Raw genomic sequence first — 24,829 nt, 5'->3', positions numbered from 1 at the left:
TCAAGCAACAAAATAACATACAATCAATGTAGTATACTCTAAGAGTGTGTTTGGATGAGGTAATTGAAATTTTTTAAATTTTAAGCAATGATTCAATTAAAATTCATTAATTTTTAAATTCTTTTGTTTAGATAGACTATTAAAATTATTCATTGTTAAATTTTTGGGGTCATTATTTTAAATTTTAAATTTTTTAGGCCAAATTTAACATTTGAAAAATAAGGACCAAATTGCAAATTTTAAAAATTCAAATGGATCAATTTGTAAATTAAAAAATTATTAAGGATCAATTTGCACTTTTTGAAAAATTTCAAGGGTTAATTTGTAAAATTTGAAAAACATGGAGACCAACTTTCAAAATTTAAAATAATAATAATATCCAATTCGACATTCATATTATATGGAGTATAAAAGAAATTTTAAATTCTTTGATTTTAGGTGTAATTTCAAAATCATAAAATTTAACTTGAATAAAATACTTCATAGATTTACATAATTTTAACAATTATTCTAATTTTTAATTCGAACAATGAATTTAGTCTAAATTATTTAAAATTCTCTCAAAATATTATATTTCCTAATTAAAATGTCTAATACAAGCACACTCTAATTAAAGGAGAGAACAAATCTCTGATTCACTATACTTTCAGAAATTGTTACAAGAGATTACAAAAGAGTTAGAGGAAAATAATCACCTACGTTTTCAAGAACAAACCATATTTTCTACCTAAGTTTTTCTCAAACTCTCAAATTCTCTTATATATAACATAAAATGTCAAGTGTTTAGAAGTGTTTCTCAATCTCCTTATCTCACAAGGTTTTCCAAATATCAAAAACTCGAAAAAATTTCTATCATTGTCTCTCTAATTAGTATTATCATGTCTTAATTCTATCTTTAAATCTTATATACACATATTTATAACTGCTAAAATCCAACAGATCTATAACATTCTCAAAAAAACGACTCTAACAAACAGATCCGCGAATCAAATTGACATGACACGATATCCACGAATTGAACTACCCAAACAGGACCCGCAACCCAAGGATTGCGCCTACCGGACCCAATCGCCACAGCCTAGACCTAAATGGCGTCGTCAGTCGTCAAACCGTCGCCATAGTTCTGACTCTGCCTCTGTCAATTTCGCCCAACTTAATGTCAGACCGCCACTTTACGGTGCCAACGTCCTTTGTAGACTTCCCAATAGCTTTTTTTGGCATTCTAATTTATAAGTTTGGAATCATATTTTCCTTCTATTCATCACTTAAGTTCATGACATACTTCTATAGTAATCCAAACCATTATTATTGTGTTGTATTTACCCCCAAGTAGTTGATAAGTAATCAAAATCTTAAAGACAAATTAGAATTATGTAGAGAAGAGAAATCTTAATTTATTATTAAAGGCGGGTGTGAGGATTGTGTTTTCAAAGTTGTCATTAAGATGCTTGAAAAAGAGATTGAGCATGAATATCCATGTGACTTGAAAAAACCCTATACAATTTTTTATCTATATATACAAGTTGAAAACTTTTTAATTTAATAAAGACTTATATTTAAAAATCTCAATTAAATGAAGGTAATCATTGTACCTATGTATCCCAAAAGTAAAATAAAATAGTTTACTTCAAAAGAGTGTGATTTTGCTCACCAAAAAAAAAGTGTGATTTTAGTGCTATGGAACACACCCACGTGGCAGTCATATCAGTAGGACCCAAAGCCCACGGCCTCGGTTATGGATATATCGGTTGGCTCTCTGTCCCACACTCACTAATACCTCCTCCCACTCCTTCTCACATTCCGCCATTATTATTATTATTTTTTTCTAAACTCTTTTTAATTTCATCAAACCTTTTTAATTAAAAAATAATATCCTATTATTATCATTATTTTCCATTAATTAATTATTATATATATGTTCTTCAATCAACACCCTCTTCTCTCACATCACTATTTTCTTCCCTCCCTCCCTCGCCTTTTCTACAAATAGTGCGAGCGAGCGTAGCGTAGCGCACGTTACCAACATTACCCACCACTGCGCAATTTAGCAGCAACAGAAAACAGTACACACCAAGAACAGTAAAGTAGCTATTCCTATTAACAATAACAAAGACAACAGCAACATGTTACACTGTCTCAACACTTCGGGTAATCTAACAGGAGGAGAAACAACCATTTCCGACATGACACTATTACAAACACAAAAACCAACAATCAACTTTCAACAATTCTCTTCTTCTTCTTCTCCTCCACAGTTTATGATGGTTGCTTGCGATTCCGCTCTTGGCGAAGTCGTTGCTAATAATGGATTCGGAAAAGATAGCATTAAGAAAAGAAAAGCCGAAATTAACAATAACAATAATAATTCTAAGGTGTGTGATTGATTTTGAAGAGTTTTTGTTTGTTAAGGTACTTTTGTTTGTTTGGCTGGTTGGTTTTAAGGTTTGTTGGTTTTGTTTAGGTTGTTGTTAATCATGACAAGAGGATCAAAGTGAGTACAGAAGAAGAGGAATCAAAAACCAGTGAGCAAATTACAAAGACACACAAGACTACAAAGTCCAACAATGGAACAAAAAGAGAAAACTCTGGTGATACTAATTCTAAGGAAAAGCTTGATTACATTCATGTTCGAGCGCGTCGTGGTCAAGCCACTGATAGTCATAGCTTAGCAGAAAGAGTAAGTACTATTTAATTTAACTATTCTATTATGTTTTGTTCAGTATGTTTTCTTCTGTGTGTTTCAATGCCGATGTTGTGTTCGGTTTCGTGCAGGTTAGAAGGGAAAAGATAAGTGAGAGGATGAAGTATTTACAAGATTTAGTGCCGGGATGCAACAAAATTGCAGGAAAAGCTGGAATGCTTGATGAAATTATTAACTATGTTCAATCTCTTCAGAGACAAGTTGAGGTTAGAGTTTTAGTCCTGCTCAATTTCTTAATATTGGAATGCATGACAGTGTTTGATTAAGTTTTAGTTTATTAGCTTTCGTTTTTAGGATCAAACAATTGAAATCCAACTAACTCGTAGTACGTTATCACTAAATGCAGTTCTTGTCAATGAAATTAGCAGCTGTAAATCCAAGACTTGACTTCAACATTGATGAATTGTTTGCCAAAGAGGTAAGTGTTCTCCATATGCAACATCATGTAACAACGGATTAAGGTTGTATCAGTCACTTTTGACTGTGGTTATTGTGATTGCGACCGCAATTTAAAACCTTGATTTTATACTTATCTTTTATCTTTCATACTAACATGCTCTTTATGTAATTTGAATTTTACAGATTTTTCCCCAAAATTTTCCAACCATAGGGATGCAATCAGACATGACTAACCCTACATATCTTCAATTCAATTCAGCGCAACAATTACTTTCGAGTTGTGGTGGACTAATAAACAATATGGGGATGATCCCTCCGGAAATCGGGCATCGCAGGAACATGAATATCCCCACCTCTACCTCTTTACCTGAAATCTTTGACTCGTCATGTTTCACCGTATGTTTCCCTTCTGAGTATCTAAAACATTGTTCATGTTCGTTAATGATTATTACTCTTTAAAGAATCTTAATTTATGTATACTGCAGCATATTTTACCCTCTTCAACTTGGGAAGGTGATTTTCAAAACCTTCACAGTGTGGATTTTGATCAAGGAAGATCAATGTCCTTTCCTTCTCAGCCATTCACAGGTATCTACCAATTTATGACATGTCAAATCACTTTTTTTCTTAGGCAGCTATCATAGAAGTAGAAATTAGATTCAAGACAAATTGAATTTTCATTCATGATAGAGACCTGAGAGCCCCACAGATAAGGATAAGTCCTTTTTCATCAAAATGAAGATTCTTTACTCACTTTTCTTTTTATCCACCAATTGTTTTAAACAACGGTCGCGGTAATAATACGTTGCAAACCTTGATTGTGACCGATGCGAGAGCAATTCTAAATGATTTGTTGTATGATTTCAGGTATGGTTGAAGCTAGCAATTTGAAGATGGAGATGTAAACAAGATGTTCTGTTATTATTTGTTGGATGAGCTCATTCAAGATGCTTCATTTCAACATTCTTCTTCTTCTTCTTTTGAAGTACATAACATATTTTTGTTGTATACTGTTCTCTATTAATAAATAAGATCATTTTACTACTTGGTTCACTCACTTTATTTTTCTACATTCAAGTTATAAAAAGCCACATGAAATGAAAAGGTTACAATGCATTTACTGTTTCTTACATTAGATAAAAACTTCGGCAGAGATTCAAACTATATTGTAATGAATCATCATCATAAGCAAGAAGAGAAACTTGACAGCAAGTTGATAAAAAAGAAATTACTGTAAGAATTAATTTGTCTAGTTTATTTGTCCACCATATAAAAATCGAAGAAGAGGAAAGAGAATTGAAAAATATTAACTTATTTGAATTTATTTATCATTTAAATATTTGTAAGGCTCTTTACAAAGTTTTTAAAACAATTTTAAAGATGTTATTTTCATAATCATCTACGGGAAAGTCCGTCTCATTGATATTATTTTGCGTTATTAAAATTTTCTTTTTGTTTTTTGAGTTTCAAACGAGTCCTTTTTTTTTTTTGGTGCCAAGTCTCGAACTGAGTACCACCTCGTTGAAGGGTGCACTTGCAACCAAGGGACTTCTCAGGAAACTGGCTTCAAACGAGTCCTTTTAACAACCAAATGTTTGTAACCATGGTCAATAACATAGGCACAAATATTAATAAGTCAAAATTTAAAAGAGTAGTTTAATGTCTTAAATGACCGGTTTAAAACTCCAAAAATAAAAATAAGCAAAACGCTATTAAGACAAAGCATTAAGGATGAAAGATACATTTAATCTGCTTCATAATGAAGAGGGATATATTTACTTCAACAGTAACATCTTGACCATTAATTATTTTAATTATTTTTAATCTAATGGTTAAAAATAATAAAGAATAATTTTCCCTCTCCGCATTTAATTACTTATTATTTTTAACCATTAAATTGAAAAGAATAAATGGTCAAAATATAGAATAAGTTATAATAATTTACTCTTTGAGTAAATATATCTCTCCTCACCTATAATTTATAAAACAAGTTATAATTCATCTAAGTTAAAATGAGTGTCACTCTATATCACACAGTTATTTAATGTAACTATAGTTAGAAGTGTATTTAATCGGTTAAGATAGTTAGATGTTGGCATAGATATAAATACATTCTAACTGACTCTTGTAAATAGATTATTTAATTCCGTTCACTTTTAAAACTATAAATGGATGTAATTGGTTGATGCGGAATATTGAATATGTGGTGTTAATTTTCTATATGGGGGCATGCATATGAGGTGGACCTGCAAAGTTAGCGCTCTAACGCGCAAGTCAGTTTAAGATTTAAGAAGAGTGTAGGAGAAGTGGAGATCATAAAGTGTACCTTACAATCCGTGTGAGATGACTTTATAGCTTGGGTCATGTGGAGTGGATTTGAGTTTGCTTGGGCCATAGCCATTTTAGACCTTTGGCCAGCGCAGAACAGTTGCACCCAAGGCTTGGCAGGCGCTGAAGGAACCGAGAAAGTCTTTAGCAGTCGTGGCCGACCTCCAAGGATGTCGTCTGATTTGAACTATGAGTGAAACGTTTGGAATCAGTTGAAAAGGTAATGGGGAACAAGCACATTAAATCCATTTCCATCATTGAAACGTTTTGCCGCTTCCTTCTGACCATGGGCTAACGTGACTAGTTAAAGGATGGTGTTGCTTATAGTGCGCTCGAGTTTGTTTGCATTTCCAAATAGAAATGTAATCGTTGATTTTGCAACTCCATTCCACTATTGATCTGGATCATTCAATCATTTTTGCCTATATATAGGAGTCTTTTAGAGAGAAGGAAACTTTTCGCAATCCTAAGAATCAATTTTCATTCCTAGGTGTTTATTTTTGGCAAGTGACTTATACTCTTCTCAATTACTTTGCTTCATCATCATTGCCTTTCTCCATGTACCCTTCTCAACTCAAGCTCACCTTCAACATTTTTTGTTTTCTAGTCAAGATAAGTGGTAGCCATATTCGCCAAGATACTGATTCTGATTCTGAAAGTAGTGTTTCTTCCGTTGTGGGAACAGGGGTATCTCCTGGTTCACATTCTCTTTTCCTTACTCACGATTACATGGGCCACGAAGTTGTGTCCTTGACTGATGATTCTGATTCAGAAAGGATATCTAGGAACTCCCTCGATGAGAAAGCTTCTTTGTTGGATTCTCTCAAGGCTCTTCTATCAGATGGTGGTGGTCAGAAAGATTACTCTGAGGTCTCCATGCCCCCTCCTGTTCTGACTGATGTAGGAATACAAGTTGCTAAGCGGATGAGAGAATGCATTGATGATTTCGTCCAAGTTTATCAAAAAATCAGTAATTGTGAACCTAGCGATGTTGAAATTAAGGCCTATTTGGAGTGTCAAGGTAGGTCAGATGTAGTTTTTTAGATCAAATCCGCCAAGTATTTTAAAATTGACGAATTGTCCCAAAGGAGTGTGACGTTGGTGGAGTCGGCTAACCCTACTTTCAAGTTCACCAATATTAGTTGTGAAATTTTTTCTAATGAAACTGCTTCTAGGATTTGTCTAAGCTCAAACATAGCTTACTCTATGCAACAACTTAGTCAGTATTTCTCTATGTCACTTTAATCTATTTTTAACCTGCCATTCATATCATTTGGTGTCTCAAGTTGTCATTTCTCAAAGATTGTTTTTTCCAACTATCAATTCTTTGCAATTAACTAGTTTTGCAAATTATGGTTGAACTTATTGTGTTGACCCTAGAAATTCTAGGATATTGTATTTTCCTTGGTCCTGCCATTATTTCATGGAAGTCTAAGAAGTAGGAAATTGTGTCATCTTCTTCTTTTGAAGCTGAATACATGATTTTGGATAGGAAAATAGAAAATATAGGAAATTTTAATCAATAAAGATAGATATTATCTATACTTTCTATCTTCTTCACCGTGAGTGATACTAAGACTATAGATTATATAATATATAAAAAAAATTGAATATTTTTTTTAAATTAGAGATGGATAGGGATACATTTTAACTAGGGTGGCAATAAAATCCATTAACACAATATCCATCCAATCCATCCAAAAATTAATCCATCCAATCCATCCATCAAACAAAATAATATTTAATGGATTGAATTCAATCCATCCATTTGATTATATGGATGGATCCAATCCATCCATCTCATTTTAGAAATCCAATGGATTACATTTTTATTTTTATTTTTTTTTTTTTTACAAAAATTAACATTAATTTTCTTACTGAATTTTATTTTATATTTTAAATTGACAAAAAATACTTTTTTGAAAATTTCTCACTGTTAATTAATTTTACTATAAAAGACACATGAAAAATCTCTCACCCTTTTCCCTCTCTCTTCCTCCCTCTGTCTTTCTTCCTATATTTAAATCACTTACAGATTAAGTTATTTAATCAATAAATAACTACCGCTAATTAATCTAAGTGGAATATCAGCGAGAAACAAATGATAAAGAATGTCCGAAATTTTCTCATAATTTAAGCAAGTGTAAATTAGATTTTTTTTTTATTGTTTTAATTTGTATTTATATTTTGATTCTTATTAGAAGATGGAATCACATAATTATAATTAGAAATATACATATTCTGCATATTGTATATTCATAAGAAAAAAATTAAGATTAAGGCTAAATTGACTTTATTAATTTCTTTAGCAGACTAAATGTCATAATCAGTAGCAATTAAATTAAACTACTTAATTGAAGATAAAGGTAAATTTGACCATGGTTATAAAAAAAACGTTGACAATAATTTTATTTTATTTTTAGTAATTGAATATATTTAAGTGAAACTAATTACGCATTAGTGTTCTATTTTATCATAAGAATTCTACAATTTAGAATTTTATCAAATGATTTATCATCGTAGTTGTGCAAATGGTCAAGCTGATAAAAATTGTTTGATAGAATATGTGATCTGCTAGCTACAAGATGAATTATGAAATTTTTTATACCAAAATTCAATTATGATCTTGAAATAATTAAAGTAGCAGATTATGATTATAAAATTTCAAAAAAATATGATTTTATCATGACTAAAAAGAATAAAATTGAAAGGGAACATAAGCAACTAAAACATGGAAAAATACGGATAAGGAGAGAAAAGAGAAATATTTTTTGAAATTATTATTATCAATAAAATGTAATTTTTTGTGAAAATTTAAATTTTTTTAAAAAAATAATAATTAAAATGTTTAAATTAAAATTATGGATGGATGGATATCCATCGATTAAAAAGTTGTTAATAGATGGATTGAATTATATTTTTAATGGATGAATTGGATTGGATTTTTTAAAGGTAATATTAGTGGATTGTTAATGGATTAACGGATTGTTGTGATTCATCCATTAACAATCCAATCCATATTCATCTAATCCATTCATTTTGCCACCCATAATTTTAACTTTCTCAGTCATATTTAATAGAGAAATAATAATGTAACACGTAAGTTTAACCTTTTAATATGGAGTGTGCTCTTGGCTCTATTGAAGAAGTTATAGAGAGAGTTGAATCTGTAATTTCCTTCTTACTACAACTCCAATATATCTTTTTCCATAATCACCAATCTAATGAATTTGAATATGCTGCACTCATTTTTTTCATGCAGTCACACACTGTTAAGGAATTTGAACCTTAGTTTTATGGATCATACATTGTTTTGTTTTATTGAAGGACTTGAGGCTGAAGGAATTCCCCATACCTATGTGGTAGCAAACTTTCTTACTCAACATTTCATACCAAAACAATCACAGCTTATGGACATAACTTCTCCATTACATTCAGTTATTAATATTATCCTTGGGGATGGAAATATCAAATGTAAAATAACACAAATTGTCTTTAAGATTACTAGTTTACATACCACAAGTTTATTGCTCAATTTTGTATCAACCACTCCTTGCCAAAGAACTAGCATTGTTAATTTGTTCAAAAACACATTTAAACATTCTTAAGCTGCGTTGACAAGTACAAAGATAAACATGTAACATAGGAAAAATGGTATTTTCAATGCTAATGTGTTCATTTTCCAAACATCCTAAACAAACTAACTTTACATAAGTGTGTCTAAAAATTCACTGATTGTGGTATATCTCAGCTGTGGATATAGTTCGGTACCATTCACACCAAAGGAAGAGTCAATATCAAAGTATGTGTGATCCCCCTTTATGAAAGCTGAATATATAAAAAGCATCTCGAAGTTTGCAGGGAAAGTTGTTTCTGCAAAGCCAGAAAAATTGCAAACAATATGTGAATTAGTTGTTTTGAATACATGTATTTATGAAGATACTTCGTATCCATATGTGTGAGAAGTGATTTTTCTTTTCTCCTAAAGTCTTGACAAAATAAGAAACTGCAACAAATGTTTCGAATAATTTATAGGTTTGATTTCAATTAATATTTAGATAATGGAAACTTTTAAATCAAACTAAATCTTCAACATTTCGTTCTCTCTCCTAAAGCATCTCGTCCCTACGGACCTCATGCTTGAGAGACTGCTTACTCTGGTCTCTCTTAAAGTATCTCGCTCCTACAAGACTCATATTTGAGGGGACGGTGTACATTACGGTCTCTCCCCTAAATCATCTCGTTCCTACAGTCCTCGTGCTTGAGGAACTGTGTACATTCCGATATTTCACCTAAAAGAATCTGGACCGTACTCAAATGCAACAGAACCCGCCCCACCCTGATCAATTCACAGGAAAAGACTAGGCCAAATCACTTTTAATGGGTCGGGTTGAGAAAGCCTACTCACGATCAAATACAACTCACTCCTGATGATTATCTATTATATGTATAGGCATGATGCTTTAAGCCATTGAATAACCTTAAAGGCCGACTTCGGACAAGGGAATAAGGGACTTTAACTCGACATGTACCATAACGAGTAACGACAACTAAATTAGCATAAAAGACTCAAGGCAGGCAGAGAAGGCTCTATAAAAACCAAAAATCACTGAGTATAGAACACGGATGTTTTTCATACAACTAACACTGACATAAATATTGCAATTCTAAGTATTCTAACTGACTTAGCACCGGTAGAGTTATCAAATAATGTATTCAGCATGTACAGGTCTATTGGGTGTGAAAAGCCCTTATGTATAAGCTCATAGATTGTAAAATCGAGCTTAAACATAATTACTTAAAAGCTAAATGAGAGAGGTTTTTGAAAATATCGAAATACAATATTATTCCTAGTAAGTGATCCATGTGTTGTTAGTTGTATGTAGTGCTATTATTAAAATTGAAACCAAAAAAGAGTAGTATTATTATAATACCTTGGATTTTCTGCAGCAGATCTTCTTCTGAGACATGCAACCTCTCAAGCTTCTTCCCTATTTTAGTTTCCCACAACTCAACCAGCTCATTCAAAGAACAAACATTTCCAAGAGGTCTCAAATACAAAACTTTATTCAACGTGCGGGGATCCTCAACCGCGTTGATAGTAAAGTCAGCAACATCACTTTCCTGCATAAACACGCCTGCAATTGAAAACAATTCATGAATAACCAAACACTTCAAAAAACAACAATCATCTTCAATTCTTGACGAAGTAAGTAAAGACCTTTTGTATCGCCATCGCCGAATATGCTGACTTTGTCCCTAGGAGGAGCTTTTAAGCCAGGTTGAACGAGAGACGGAAGCAAAACTTTCATAAAGAAATTGCATGATATGAAAGTATAAAGAATGCCTTCCGACTCCACAAGTTTCCTAATCTCAATTTTGGGTGCATAGAAGTTATAACCATCTTCGAGTTCGCATACTTTAGCCTTGATAGGGTCCGAGCCGAATTCAGACGGAACAAACCTCTGCAGCCGCCAACGCCAACCAATAATAAACAAATATTGCACACATTTTTGTAAGACTAAGAATTTGAAGGGTTCATGCACAATTTGAACAATGTGTACTATGGTAATGGCTTACCTTGATTGAACCAAGTTGTTTAATAACCCTAATGAGAAGCTTTTGCTGCAGAGTCTGTTTAGCTGAAACAGCGCAAATTACAACATCTACTAGCTTCACAGCTTCAACGAGGCTAGCTTCATCTTGGAGAGAACCCTGTGCGTAAAATATGAACCAGAAGAATGAGATAAGACTAAAAAAAAGTACTATTACAAAAGAGAGAAGAAGAAAAAAAACATACTTTGAGAAGGGTGACTCCGGCATGGGAAAGGCATTGAAGTTTATGGGATTTGGTTGGGTCGGAATAAGAAGAATCTCTAACAAGAGCAAATGTTGGGTGACAAAATTTGAGGCTTGATTCTGCTAAATGGTAACCGAGACTTCCCGTAGCACCAATTATCAGAATTTTGCTCTTTTCCATATGATTCAATGTTGATAAACAACCTAGCTATGTAGTACTTATGAAACATTAATGTCAATCTCATGTAATGATGTAAATGACTTATTATCACTAGCCTAGGTTCACCAAAAAAGCGGAACAATCTTGTTTAGCCCGTGCGCATACCTCTACGCCCGAGTCGGATGAGTGGCCCACCTGTGGTGGGTCGAATCGGTGCGAATAGAAAAAAAAATACCCATAATTTTGTTGGGTTTATTCCATTAAATTTGGATTTATCAAATGAATACAAAATTTATTGAAAAAATAAGAATTACTCCGTCCTATATATCCATGTATAAGAAAAAATTTACTAATATATCTAAAATATATTGATTATTCAATTAACAGAAAATAAAATAATTTTATAGTATTAACACTATTAGAATTATTTTAATAATAAATACCAGCAGAAGTATTATTTTGTGAATTTAATTTATATATACGGATCAACACTATATGCTTCTATTTTAAATTAAAAAATTAACAAAGGGATTCTGAGGCATTTTCATCAACTTATGATGGGAAGATGCGTGACTAATAGTTGTAGGTTATAGGTCTTAGAATTAACATGTCACCCTCCAAGTTATACATGTCATCTCCCAGAGTTATGAAAAAATTAAATTGTCTAATCAATTATTATTATCACATTTTTACAAATTTATGGAGAGAACTGAATTTTTCAAAATTTTTGACGATATCAAAAATTTCGAAGGCGTGTTGGAAATTTGGCGAAAATAAAATTTACGGTACTTTTGTGAAATTTTTGGTATATTGTACCGGAATTTTCAAAATTTCTGGTATTTGCTACTGAAAATTTTAAAAATTCTGGTATTTCGTACGAGAAATTTCACAATTTCCGGTATTATTATTTAGCAATATAATTACCAAAAATTTTGAAATTTCCAGTTCCTATTATCTTAAAATTTCCAGTATTTCAATTTTTTATAAAAAAAAAACTATTTTTCTTATATTTTTAAATTTTGCAGTGAGGACTAGAAACAAGGACGATACTATTGCAGGACAGACCGATAGAATCGGCGCGGTTGCTTGAGCTGTTGATGAGGCGTAGGCCTCAGAGCTACATGTTGGACGTCTTCCTCTGACTGGTTCTAATTGAAAATGGAGGGCTAAGCAGTAGGAGGTGACGGGGTTTCGCACACCTCCGCCGGACTGATAGAACACTGTTGTGGAGGAGCAGTTGATTCAGGAGTCGGTGGCTGAGGTTGAGGTGTCGGTGGCTGAGGATCAAATAGGTCAGGAGCGGGTGGTTCAGGATACAAACACCACCACTTGTGCATCTACGCAGCCATCAGTACACACTGATGGAGGTTTCCCCAGAGGACCTTCTGACAGGTCTGTGTTGACGGAATACGCTGACCATGTCGCTTATAGGATATGGCAAGGCGAGGTATGTAATATTGGTCTTGTTTAAATGCTTAATTTTTATGCTTATTACGCGATTTAATTTATACTAATTTATTTTAATTGTATTATTCTGTTACAGGAGCGTCCAGTGTTGAAGGTCGCTTCTCACGGATCGAAGTTTAAGAAATTTCCCGAGAGTCAGATACCTGAGCAGGTGAGGAGGATAGTTCAAGAATTCCATCTGATGGACTTTGTTGAATGCTCCTTGACGATGTTGGACGCCTCCCTGTTATCAGCTTTTGTTGAGAGGTAGCACCCGGAGACATCATCCTTCCATCTTTCATTTGGGGAGATGATGGTGGCTTTAGATGATGTGAATGCCCTCTTTCACATTCTGATTGCTGGTACGTTTTTCACAACAGTTTATAAGGACCATGCGACGGCGGTGTGCATGGTTATGGATGCTTTGGAGGTTGATGAGGTGGATGTGCTACGTGAGTTTGGTGAGACTCGGGGCTTTCACCTTAGGATATCTTGGTTTAGGAGAACTTATCAGGAGCTTGTGGATGCAAAGAGGTAACAGGTTTCCACTAGGGCGTACATGCTACATCTTGTGGCATGTACTCTCTTTGCGGGCAAGTCTGAATTTTATATAGATGTTCGATACCTTTCTCTATTCAGCGCCCTTGACACCCCGTGTTGGGCTTCGGGAGTGGCAGCATTGACGATGTTGTACACGGCACTTGATGTTGCATCTCGTCCTGACACCAGATAGCTTGTTGGTTATCTGAGTTTTTACAGGTATATTATAATTTATTAAATGGTTTTGTGTTTAATTATTTTGGTGTATTTATTTTATGGTTTTTATTTATGCAGTGTTGGATCTACGAGCACTTCTCTCACATCTGTGAGCGGAAGATCCAGTGTGTTGCGGCTACTGACCCATGTGCAAAGAGGTGGAAGGCAAAACAGACCATTCCAAGAGGGTTGGTGGAGTACAGGCGGAGGCTGGATGCTCTGACCTTGGATTATGTCATCTGGAAACCGTATACAGCTCAGCACCCTCATCGTCCTTTTGAGGTATCTACTTTATATTCAGGATATGTCAGATGGGAGAGCCATGTGGCTAGACACTTTCCTGAGAGGTGTGTACGCCAGTATGGTTATATACAGGGCATCCCTCCCACATTTGGTCCTAGAGGCTCCAACTGGTAGCATTGATCGATGGTTTCAGAGTCACATCATCAGGTTCTCCCGTGAAATCATTGATGCAACCATTGAGGCTCAGAAGCCTGGGCAGTGCGAGGATGGATACCTGGAGTGGTTCCACAGTATGTCACACCCTAGGGTCATACCACCTACCATAGCATCTGATGTTCTAGGCCTTTAGCTACCAGGGATTCGTGCGATCCACCACCACCTCCACCTCCCATAGGTGACCAGAACAGCCGCCTACAGTTCATTGTCGTTCAGTTAGATAGCCTCATGGATTTGGTGAACCTCGATGGTGAGGTTCATATTATTTTAGCTAGGTTGGCCGATGTTGCCCGTGGAGAGGTTATGTAGATTTATTTTTTATATGGATTCGTCTGATCCACCACCACCTCCACCTCCCACAGGTGACCTGAACAGCCGCCTACAGCTCATCGTCATTCAGTTAGATAGCCTCATGGATTTGGTGAACCCTGATGGTGAGGTTCATACTATTTTAGCTAGGTTGACCGATGTTGCCCGTGGAGGAGATATGTATATTTATTTTTTTATGGTTGTATTATATGTATATTTGGGATACACGTCCTTTTTATTGCATCATCTTTTTTTGTAGTACATGTTTCGATTAGGTAAAGAAACATAAGACGACAAACAACAAACATAAACAGTACTCTGAAACATGAAAACCTACGCACTAACAGATGACTTTGGACTTTTCAGACACTTCATTATATCGTCCACGGAACTTCGGATCTGCGCGTCCAACTCGATCGAACCTTTAGTTATCCTATGGAGAAATGATTTCCACATGGCCTTCACATCTTCATCATTCTTCAACTCGATTAGCTTGTATTTCACCTTTCCATTTGTATCAATACAGTCCTTCAGAAACTCAATCTTTGTCACCCTTCTGTTATCAGAATCAGACAGTGAATTATTCAACGTTTCTTTCCAGGTGGCAAAGGATTCGGGGCCATCTGGAATCTTGGTTTCAACACCAGGGTTGCAGCCATAGAAATACACTGCTACATTAATCAAATACTGAGGAAGAGACATTTTGTTGAGATATGTTATCCAATAACCCTAAGACCCTTATTTATATAAATGGTGATGCATTCTAGGTCACACATATGTGTCTGTGCAATAAGGACCCTCCAAAAGTGTCGGCAAAATCTCAACCGTTGAAAAAACCTAATATTAAAACATACCGGAAATTTTTAGTACTGCCCGGAAATTTGAAATTTCCGGTATACCAAAAATTTTTAATACACTACCAGAAATTTACTCGTATCGAAAATTTGGTAGGATGTACTGGAAATTTTGTTCGAAAATTCTTTGAATCTTATCAGAGGTAAAAATGAAATTAAAAAAATAAAAAATTGACATGTATAATTTAGAAGGTGGCATGTTAATTCCTCAGAACTTAGGCTTCATTACCTTTCTATCAATAGAGGTTATTTCATCTCAAAAATAGATTCCCTTCAATATCTTAACAATGAATATCTTGACTACGTAACTAATGAAATTAGGAAAGAGTATAAAAACTCAGTTTTCTAAAAGATGGATTCTTGTTTTTACTTTAGTATTGAAAGTTAAATGAAGAATTGAAAAGTAAATGTGAATGTACAAACAAACAAAAAAAAGAAAAGTAAATGTGAATGAGTGAATTCTTCCATTATGAGAAAGATTATTACAAAACTGTGATAGTTAGGTACTATAGTACTACTAGTATTATAGTGAGCATGACTTAACCAATAACTTAACCAATAACTTAACTGTCTTAACTAACTAACATTAGAAATACTAAATAATTAACAAAAAGTTACTATAGTCTATTATCCCCTCCTCAAAATAGATCAAGCATCGGAGTATCTTGCAAGTACAACTCCTTTTTTTCTCAACCATCACCGAAGATCAAACCGTTCGTTGTTGGCCACCTGTTCTACTCAACATTTAGAGAGTTGCCCATAAAAATTCAAAAACTTGTCACTGACCTCCTAGTATTTGAACAAGTAGTCCGGACTCTGTCACAAAATGCTTTGATTTGAATGGATGGAAGAGGTTGATGTCAGTACAATGCCTAGAGATTGAGCAAATTTGAGGTACTTTAGGACATGTGTGGCTGCCTCGTGATGATAATTTGTAGGAATAGGCATATGTTGATTGAGTCATTGTAGAGCGTAACATATATATGGCCCGTTGTATTTGGGAGGTAGATTAATTTTCCAATGACCTTCATGTTCATGTATGGAGAGGAATCAGGGAGAGGAGTCACAACAAGGGAGAGGAGTCACAACAAGTGAGTCTGTTTAACTTTGTATTTGGCCATTGGTGTATTACAAGGCTTTAGATCTAATAGTCATGTTTCTGATAGAAGATGAGTTGTGTACTTTCTTTGCCATACATGATTTCATGGCCGGATGCGGAGGAGGCTTATTCATAGATTCTTCACAAAATTAGTTTGTTTAATGATCTCACCGTTGAGAAATGGGCTATGTTGCAGGATAGAACTAATTGGATAAGAGAGAATTACAATTTAGTGGTTTTTTCTAATAAATCAGAATATATTAAATAAAAATAGAATAGTACAAAATACTGAGAGGCAAAACCTGACTCAGTTAAACCAGATCAAATAGTCATCATTCTAAAGAGAAAAACACTGATACAAAGAAGAAATAAAAACACTCACAACACAAACACTACCCAACGAACTTGCGTGCAAGAACGAAACCAGATAGCAAAATAAAAGATGTTGTGTGAGTCTTCATAATCTTTAGGAAATGGTGAATGAATCGACCGCCAACACGAATCAATTCAAGTACCAACAACTCCCTGCAATAAATCACAGGCACAGCAAGTATAAAAGCTCTTTCAAGCTTAGTAAACTCAGATCACAACAGGCTATAACAAAGTATAGCACGTCAGGGACAAGTTTATGAAACCGAACAAAATCATTGTTGTGGAGACACCAACCCGAACGCGATGATAACTACAGATCTGAAACGAATCAGAAATCAAAAGCAAGACACGCCACTACCAACCACGAAAATAGAACCGAAATCGATTCATATCGAAAAAGACAACCAAAAATCCAAATGATAAAACCGAAAAAAACCTGCACAACTCCGAAACAGTAGTTACCGGAACCAAACCAACGGAGCCAGAGGGACCAAACCGTCAGAATAGGACAAAGAATCTAAGGATCATCAAAGCAACCCTAAAAATTTTGGATTTTTGGGAGAGGAAAGATGCAGGGGGCGGTTGGCTTTTCTTAGAAGAATAGAGAGAGAAGAGAGCGTTAAGAACAATTAGGTCCATTACTATGATAATTGGGAAAGTGTAGATGATCACTAAGCTACAATTTAATGGTTGAAAGTGTAGATGATCATAATTTCCTAACTTTAATCCGAAGAATTAGAAAAGTGACCCAATAAAATTGACACATTAAATTCAACTATACGGAAAATGAAAGAAATACTGCCGGTCTTATTAGAGTTTATTAAATTTTTTTCCTCTAAATCTTTGGGCCCTCATTTGTATCTATAAAAACCCTGATTAGAGCAGCATACACTCATCCATCACCTCCCAAATTACTCAAAAAAATGCGGCAAACCTAAAACTAGAGTTGTGGAATAGCAAAAAGCGTAATAATTTTTTATGAATAATCTACCTATATATTTAATATAAAACTAAACAAATAATACAACATCCGTAAAAATTTATAAAATTAAATATCAAAGTACAATGCTTTAAACTACTCCGTTACGGCTATATAGGCCACCCATAATCAAATTCTAAACAACTTTTAGCTTCTATAACAGAATCCATCAATCAAATTTGGAGTTTGCCTTAATGAGAAACTAAACAGCACTAATCTTTAATTTATATTATCATCTAAAGCAAAGTAACAAACAAAGGAAAAAAATGAGCATACAAAATTTTGCAGAGAAATTAAGACAGGCCATGCCTATTTTCATTTATTTTCTTCCCTTCTTTGCAGAACCCTTTGAAAATCCTTTTCCCTTTGGCGTGTTACCCTTGGGACCATTGCCACCCTTGGGACCATTGCCACCCTTTGCCTTTTTTCCTCCCCTACCCATTCCACTTTTTCTCATATCCTTCTTCATCCTGCGATCAACAAGAACTTTTCCCTTGCCAGTCTTAACTTGGACACCTTTCTTTGCGACTACATACTCCTTTTGAGGCCTTTTTGGAACAGCCTTTTTATATAGTCGGTCAATTTGCTTACTCTTTGAACGTTCGGATATGTCTGGCTGATCAGATATAACATTGGCCTTCTTGCGTACTTTCTCAAGCTTCCTCATTGCAACACGCTTCTTTCGGGCTTTGGCCTCAGCAACCTTCTTTGCAGGCCGGGCATCAATTGCTTTAAATTGTGCTTTCATTGCCTCGACTTCCTCTTTGGTGATAGGCTTCTCTGGTTGACGGTGTTTCCTTTCCTCATCTAGAAACCACTTGGGCAATCCTTCATCATGAAACATGTGCTTATTATATGCATCATCTAGTATCTCTTCCCTACGCTTTTTCCTCAACATCTGACTAGCATAAGCCAATAACTCAGCTTTTGCTGCATCATCTATCTCCGACTCATCAGAGGACGAATCATCTGAATCGGTATCAGGTTGAGGAACAACTTCATAATCAATTTCTTTAGATGCTTGACATTGAGTGTGATCCTTCACCACAGAAGCAGCCAATTTATTTTCTTTTATCTTTTCAGAAACAGGCTTATTTCCTTTGATATTGACAGCAACAGGGATCTTCTCCTTTGGCCCATCAATATCCATTTCATTTTCACTATCATCCCTCTCAACATCTCGTTCCTCTACAACTTCAGCAAAGACATCCTGATTAAACCATGTATTTGTGATCTCCTCTTGGGTGAGCTCTGCCCCATCATTAAGGGGCACCATCAAAGGGTTTGCTTCTTGAACACCCTGATCTTCATCTGAATCATAATTGGTCTGAACAATGTCATCATCCTCACCAGCCTACAAGGCAAAAGATAATAGTACATGTGTAAATATTTCTTTTTGAGCACAGAATAAAAAAGGACATGCCATTCCACAGTTCCCAAGAATAAGATATTTGTCAACTCTTCAAAATGCCACTCCTAAACAGAAGTCCAAGCATGTAAAACCAACAGGAACACCATAAAAACATGTCTATATTACCGGTAAGCTGCATTAAAAGTATCGGGCCGATGATATGTTTGAACGTGAGAAAGGGCAGAAAATAAAGGAAACTGGTATTAAAGGAATGGGAGTATAACTTATGAAGCACACACACCCCAAATACAACTCCGATACTGACACGGCTACACCGATAATAAATAGAAAAAATGAAAAAATTAAACGCTATCACAAGTGTCAGTGCAGGTGTCCGACACCAACACGCCTTTTTTCATAGGTGTCGGTGCTGGATATTAATTTCAAGAATCGGTTTGCAAAGATGTTCATAAAACAATATGTTCTCAAGAATCGGAGTATAATTCCAATTCCTTTATATTTATAACTCTAAAACCAGAAGATGTAATTACATCTACAATCATACAAAAAAGAAAGCTCCATACCTCCAAAAGTTGGGAGTCTGCATCATAGGAGTTTTTAATACGCTTACGCTGCTTTGCAGTCCCTTCCTTTTTTATCACAAACCGCTCATAAGCCTGTTCAAGTAAATCTTCCATTTGTTCATCATATCTGATACAAGTATACAGTTAGATTACCCAGTTATGAAAGACCAACAGAATAAAACAGTTGAGACGTAGGAACAAATGTGATTAAAGAATGGTTTTCATAATTTAGAAAAACAAATAAACAAAAGGACAAATATACAACTCACACTTCTATGTTTTCCCTCTCAATATCCCCTTGTTTAACTATAACTATTAAAATCACCCCCTGTAGCCAACTCAATGGTCCCCAACACTTTAATCCCTAAGAGGTATACCCCTCACACTTTCTTCTCAAGGTCCGGGCATAAGAGATACTGGTTAATAACTATTACCAAGAGGTATGCGAGAATGTAAGTGATCTCATAACATTAGAAACAATATCAAAAGAACCTGTCAATCACCTTTTACGTTCTTCATCGGAATCTAAGTCGCTGGATGAATGTTCTGAGCCACCTTTATTTTCTTCATTATCACTGTCATCCCCTTCACCCTCACCACCTTCATAGTCAGTGGTGTCAACAGCTACCAGATCCTTTTTACCCTAAAACCCCGTGACAACAACCAAGAAACAGTCAACAACGACTTAAAAATACATCTCCTATCTAAAGATGAGTAATCAATAAAACTCGAGCTGTGAATAATCATCACAAAAAGGTAATATATGCTCTCATTCTGTTTTACTCGTGAAAGGAAAGACCAAAATGGACATTTGCTAAGATAAAAAATTCATATCACTAATACGTAGTTTACTCCAAAGAATAATGGATTAGTAAGGACATTATCTAGGAAATATGGTAAATTTATAATACGAGTAATTTACAACATGGTAAATCTCTGTCGCAAAGGGAGTAAATTCTCATGAATGTGTTAAACAAACAAAACAACCAGTATGCACATGCCTCCTTAAACAAATTATATTAACTTGTAAACCATAAGATACTACTTCAACATAAAATGATAAGAATAATTTGATAAAATCATTCCACTCACCGAGTCTTCGGTTTCTTTTCTTAATTGTTAAAAAAACCGTAAACACTTGATTTGAAATGGAGGAAATAAAGAGATTAAAGAAAACCTTATTAACTAATACTTCAATATAGTTAATTAGATCAATTAGGAAGAATTATTCTACTCATTAAGTCATTGGTCGCTGTTCTTAATGATTGTTAAAAAAAACAAAGGAAAAAAGGACTTCATTTTTAAGGTGGAAGTAAAATGATTAAAATAAAACCTTCATGGCGGCAAGGGAAAACAACTCATGATCAACATAATCTTCTACTGCATCCATTTGCATCCCTGTTGCTTTCCGCACCTTGTCCTGTAAAAAACCCAAATGGGTAAAGCAAAGAATCAGCTTGATATCATCCACAAAAAGGATTAAGAACCACAATTGGGCTTAGAATGTAATGATACATAATGGATTAACACAATTTTTGGCTTTGAGCACACCATTAAACTATTTGAGACTAACATCATGTAAAATCTTGATATCAACATCATATTAACCCATAATGGTTTCCAAATAAGTATACACAACAATTTTGGCAAAGATGAGAAAATTTCTTTGTATTGTATCCATATCCACTGAGGCAAATAAGAAGACACGAACCTTGGCTCTTCTTTTCGCTAAAATCTTTTTTTCACGTTTCTTCTTGCGGTCCAATGCATTTGTCAGTTCCTCCATTTCGTTGAGTAGTCTATCATCTTCATCCACCTCATTCTCGCTTTCTACCACAGCTGTAGAAGCAGGTTCGGTCTTTTTAGACGATGAAAGAGCTTTTCTAATGTGAATCCTCCACCTACAGGCAACCAGCAGATACAACATCATTTCCCCCAGATAAAGGAATATAATAAACATATTCAGGATTGATCATTTGAAAAAGAAAAAAAAAATCACAAGCAGTGAAGCTCTATCCGAGTAATTACTTTAAGAGATGCTTGAAGTCTTGCTTCCCCAAAACCCTCAAATCTTCACATAGAGTTTTTACCTGACATACAGCCATAATCAAAGCATTTAATATTAACAACAATAAGCATGGTTCATACCCCCACAAATTAAAAAAGTTAGATACTATTGTATATACCCAAAAAATACCTCTCCAGTAGTTAGTTTGTCATCCTTGATTGGTAAATCAGCTGGATCGGTAAAGCTTATAGAAGTAACAGAACCAAGAATCTCCAGAGGAGCATCAGACCAAATAAAATTTGCAGCTGAAGAAACCTTCCTCAAAGTTGTGTTTCCATCTTCATACCTATAGGTGTAAAACAAAATAAAATAGTTAAAATAACAGCAAAATCAGTTGAACTAAGGACTTTCCCATAGTCCAACTATTAGTTTCTTATGAAAAAACACACATGATGACTCTAGCACGCACAAATTAATAAATTCCATTTCAAGACGGGCAGAACTATTTGAGAAAGCATAAACAGATTAAAAGATAAAACACAGTGCTGATGGTAATTACCCGTCACGGTGCCTCTTTTGCTTATTGTCTCTAAGTACATCGACAACCTGTGTTAACAATTCAACCCCCAAGAAAATCAATTGAAATGAGCAACAAAAATATATGTACACAACGCCAATCCAAAATGGCCAATCAAAAACAATTTACCTTAGCTTGCGGCTGAGCAGATGCCTGAAAAAGATGCTTGTAATCGAGAAGACGGGGATCAATCTTAGCAGGAGCCTTGTACTTAAGCCCCACAAGATATATCTCAGCAGATTCAGATCGACTGGCAATCGGTTTATCCACCTCAACCTTCTCAAACAACTGCAATTCAAATATTCCACCACGACAGCAAACAATTTCAAACATTCAAAATTCCACCAAATCACATAAAAACACAAATAAACAAATAATTGAAAAATAAATAAACAATTACCTGCTTCATACAATACACAACCGCACTGTAATCCTGCGACCTGAAAACCTATCACAAAACAAAGTATAAGCAATAGTTAAAAAAATCAGAACGAAACGATGATAAACAGAGTTAAAACCTTGGTGACAAAAGTGCCCTTAGCTGCTAAAAGCTGTGTAGCCAACTTGACAGAGTCAATAACAAGAGCATTCTGACTCGTAGCTTCTTGAGCCCAAGCACCACCGACATTCGGCGAACCATCATGAAGAATAACATCAAAAACATTAACACCATTTTGGTTCATGATTTTCTTAATCTTCGACTTGCACTCAGGTTTGGTGATATCCTCCTGAATGGCGGTGGCTCCTATCATGGGAGCGATGGGGGCAAGGTCAACTCCGATGACAAGGTTGCCGTGGGGAACATGCTTGACCGCCACCTGCATCCAACCTCCGGGAGCGGCGCAGAGATCGAGGACGGCGCGGGCGGAACTGAGGAAACCGAACTTTGAATTGATTTGGAGAAGTTTGTATGATGCTCTGGATCTGTAACCGGATTCTTTGGCTAGGTGGTACCATTTGTCCAAACGATGCTTACCTTTTGCCTTCGCCTTCCCCATTGTTGAAGGTTTGTAGTTTGGTTAGGGTTTTGGAAGTGTAACTATGTAAAGCGTAGAGGTTTTATTCATTCCTTCTTGCCTCGTTTGGATTCGTTTACGTAATGGACCGGGTTGGATAATCGACCCGTATAGGTTTGTTTTATTATTTTTCAGCCCATTACGACTTATTGTATTTTTCTTTTTTTGGCTACTATACTTCTTCCAAAAGTTCTTATTTTTTAAAAATTTAATTTAGAGATGCTTCTCTGAATTAACCTTTATTTTTTAATTTAAGCGGGTTTTCGGAGATGCATCTTCCAACGTGTTTAATTTATATATAACGCGTGCAGACAGACATTTTTCTTCTTCTTCATTTTTTGAAACTTTTACAAACTCTCATTGGAGCTCGTGAGCAACTTTCTTCTAGTCTTTTTTTCATGGATCAACACTACCTCTACTTCAAGCTTTCCAATCCCAACTCACTCTACTAAAAACATTCAACATTTTTCATCCACAACTCTTTTTTGAGTAAGTTTTTCATTTCATTTTTTTAGTTTTGATTAATATATTAGGTAAAATAGGTTAGTTTAAATGCATTAGATAGTAGTTACATTCGAAATAGGTAGATGTTAGAGACATGCATTCTCATTTGGTTGCATTTTGGTAGATTAAGGCAAGAGTGATCTGCATTTCTGTCATTGTTGAGAAACACGAGCTTATTCAGATATGCATCTCAGAAATGTGTCAAGACTGGTTTTCGAAGATGCATATCTGAAAAGTGTCTTGGATGCAAATTAATGTCGTTTCCTGATGTCATTTTTTATTTATTTTAGGAAAATGGTTGCAAACAACCCTGACAATTTGAGACTCGGTCGTGAAACCCAACACGCATTTGTTCAACATGAGAAGGCTAGACGTAAGAATGAGCAGGTCAGGGTTAGACGGAGAATCGTCCTTAGGCCTCAAGACAGGGAAGCATCGACTTTTAAGAGTCGTCTGTCTTAGGGGTCCTCATTCCAATGGTACGCTGTCATACCCCAAAATTTTCCCTCCTCTTTTTATTTTTTATCTAACTTATAGCTTTGGATCCATCTGCATGCAATCCTATCACTCACTCATTTTATTCAAGAACATTCATTCATTTACATTTACATATAACATCATTGGTTCAAAGAACTCATGGTTGCAATTGGATTGTCTCAACACTTGGACATTAGTGTTTTGACCAGATGATTAGATTGATTTTCTATTGTGACTTATGATGCAAGATATTGTGAATTCCATTGGATATTATTGGATAAAGGTTTCATCCTATGGAAAGCCTCGTGAACTAGGGTTTTTTTGTGTGATTGCTTAGAAAAGAAGATACTACATTGCAGTTGACTTTTTTGTCAAAGTCAACTTTTTAGTTGACTTTTGACCTAATTCATTAAATCATCTACATTCATATTCAATGCATGGTTATTGTATTGATACACATCATGAAAAAGAAATAGTTGAAAGCCATTCATAGTAGCACCGTTGACTTTTGGTCAACTGTTGACTTTTGGTATAAAGGACCATAGAGATTGCCCATCCACTAATGAACGAATACCACGTCACTAGAGATTGTATCATCAAATAAATATAACGATTGTGGTTCCCATACAAAAGTTGCACCACACCTAATAA

General features: G+C 34.9%; 3 protein-coding genes across 4 annotated transcripts; 1 reads left to right on the top strand and 2 right to left on the bottom strand.

The window, feature by feature from the left end:
* The first annotated feature begins 1,932 nt into the window (after window positions 1-1,932).
* Window positions 1,933-4,215, top strand: LOC131623485 (transcription factor bHLH63-like). Of its 2 annotated transcripts, XM_058894494.1 has the most exons (7): window positions 1,934-2,372; window positions 2,462-2,677; window positions 2,773-2,907; window positions 3,048-3,119; window positions 3,284-3,496; window positions 3,586-3,688; window positions 3,968-4,215. In XM_058894494.1, exons 1-7 carry the CDS (start codon window positions 2,124-2,126, stop codon window positions 4,003-4,005), a joined length of 1,026 nt encoding a protein of 341 aa, XP_058750477.1. In that variant the 5' UTR covers window positions 1,934-2,123; the 3' UTR covers window positions 4,006-4,215. The 2 variants fall into 2 exon arrangements, with proteins under 2 accessions (XP_058750476.1, XP_058750477.1); XM_058894493.1 differs by lacking the exon at window positions 3,968-4,215 and having other exon boundaries at window positions 1,933-2,372; window positions 3,586-3,961.
* A 4,766-nt stretch (window positions 4,216-8,981) lies between these two features.
* On the bottom strand, window positions 8,982-11,488 carry LOC131623484 (probable pinoresinol-lariciresinol reductase 3). The gene is made up of 5 exons (XM_058894492.1): window positions 11,229-11,488; window positions 11,009-11,143; window positions 10,650-10,893; window positions 10,363-10,566; window positions 8,982-9,301 (listed from the first exon to the last, which is right to left on the bottom strand). Exons 1-5 carry the CDS (start codon window positions 11,406-11,408, stop codon window positions 9,135-9,137), a joined length of 930 nt encoding a protein of 309 aa, XP_058750475.1. The 5' UTR covers window positions 11,409-11,488; the 3' UTR covers window positions 8,982-9,134.
* Window positions 11,489-17,693: 6,205 nt separating this feature from the next.
* Window positions 17,694-23,225, bottom strand: LOC131623519 (adoMet-dependent rRNA methyltransferase spb1-like). Its single transcript, XM_058894529.1, has 11 exons — window positions 22,700-23,225; window positions 22,582-22,629; window positions 22,311-22,469; window positions 22,164-22,210; window positions 21,794-21,950; window positions 21,625-21,686; window positions 21,308-21,497; window positions 20,930-21,016; window positions 20,100-20,239; window positions 19,597-19,723; window positions 17,694-19,015 (listed from the first exon to the last, which is right to left on the bottom strand). Exons 1-11 carry the CDS (start codon window positions 23,177-23,179, stop codon window positions 17,981-17,983), a joined length of 2,532 nt encoding a protein of 843 aa, XP_058750512.1. The 5' UTR covers window positions 23,180-23,225; the 3' UTR covers window positions 17,694-17,980.
* Window positions 23,226-24,829: the final 1,604 nt, after the last annotated feature.

Source organism: Vicia villosa, unplaced genomic scaffold (genome assembly GCF_029867415.1).
Source record: "Vicia villosa cultivar HV-30 ecotype Madison, WI unplaced genomic scaffold, Vvil1.0 ctg.000073F_1_1, whole genome shotgun sequence".
Classification (NCBI taxonomy): domain Eukaryota; kingdom Viridiplantae; phylum Streptophyta; class Magnoliopsida; order Fabales; family Fabaceae; genus Vicia; species Vicia villosa.
Note: the sequence above shows the minus strand (reverse complement) of the source record. Positions and strands in the feature narration are given on the sequence as shown.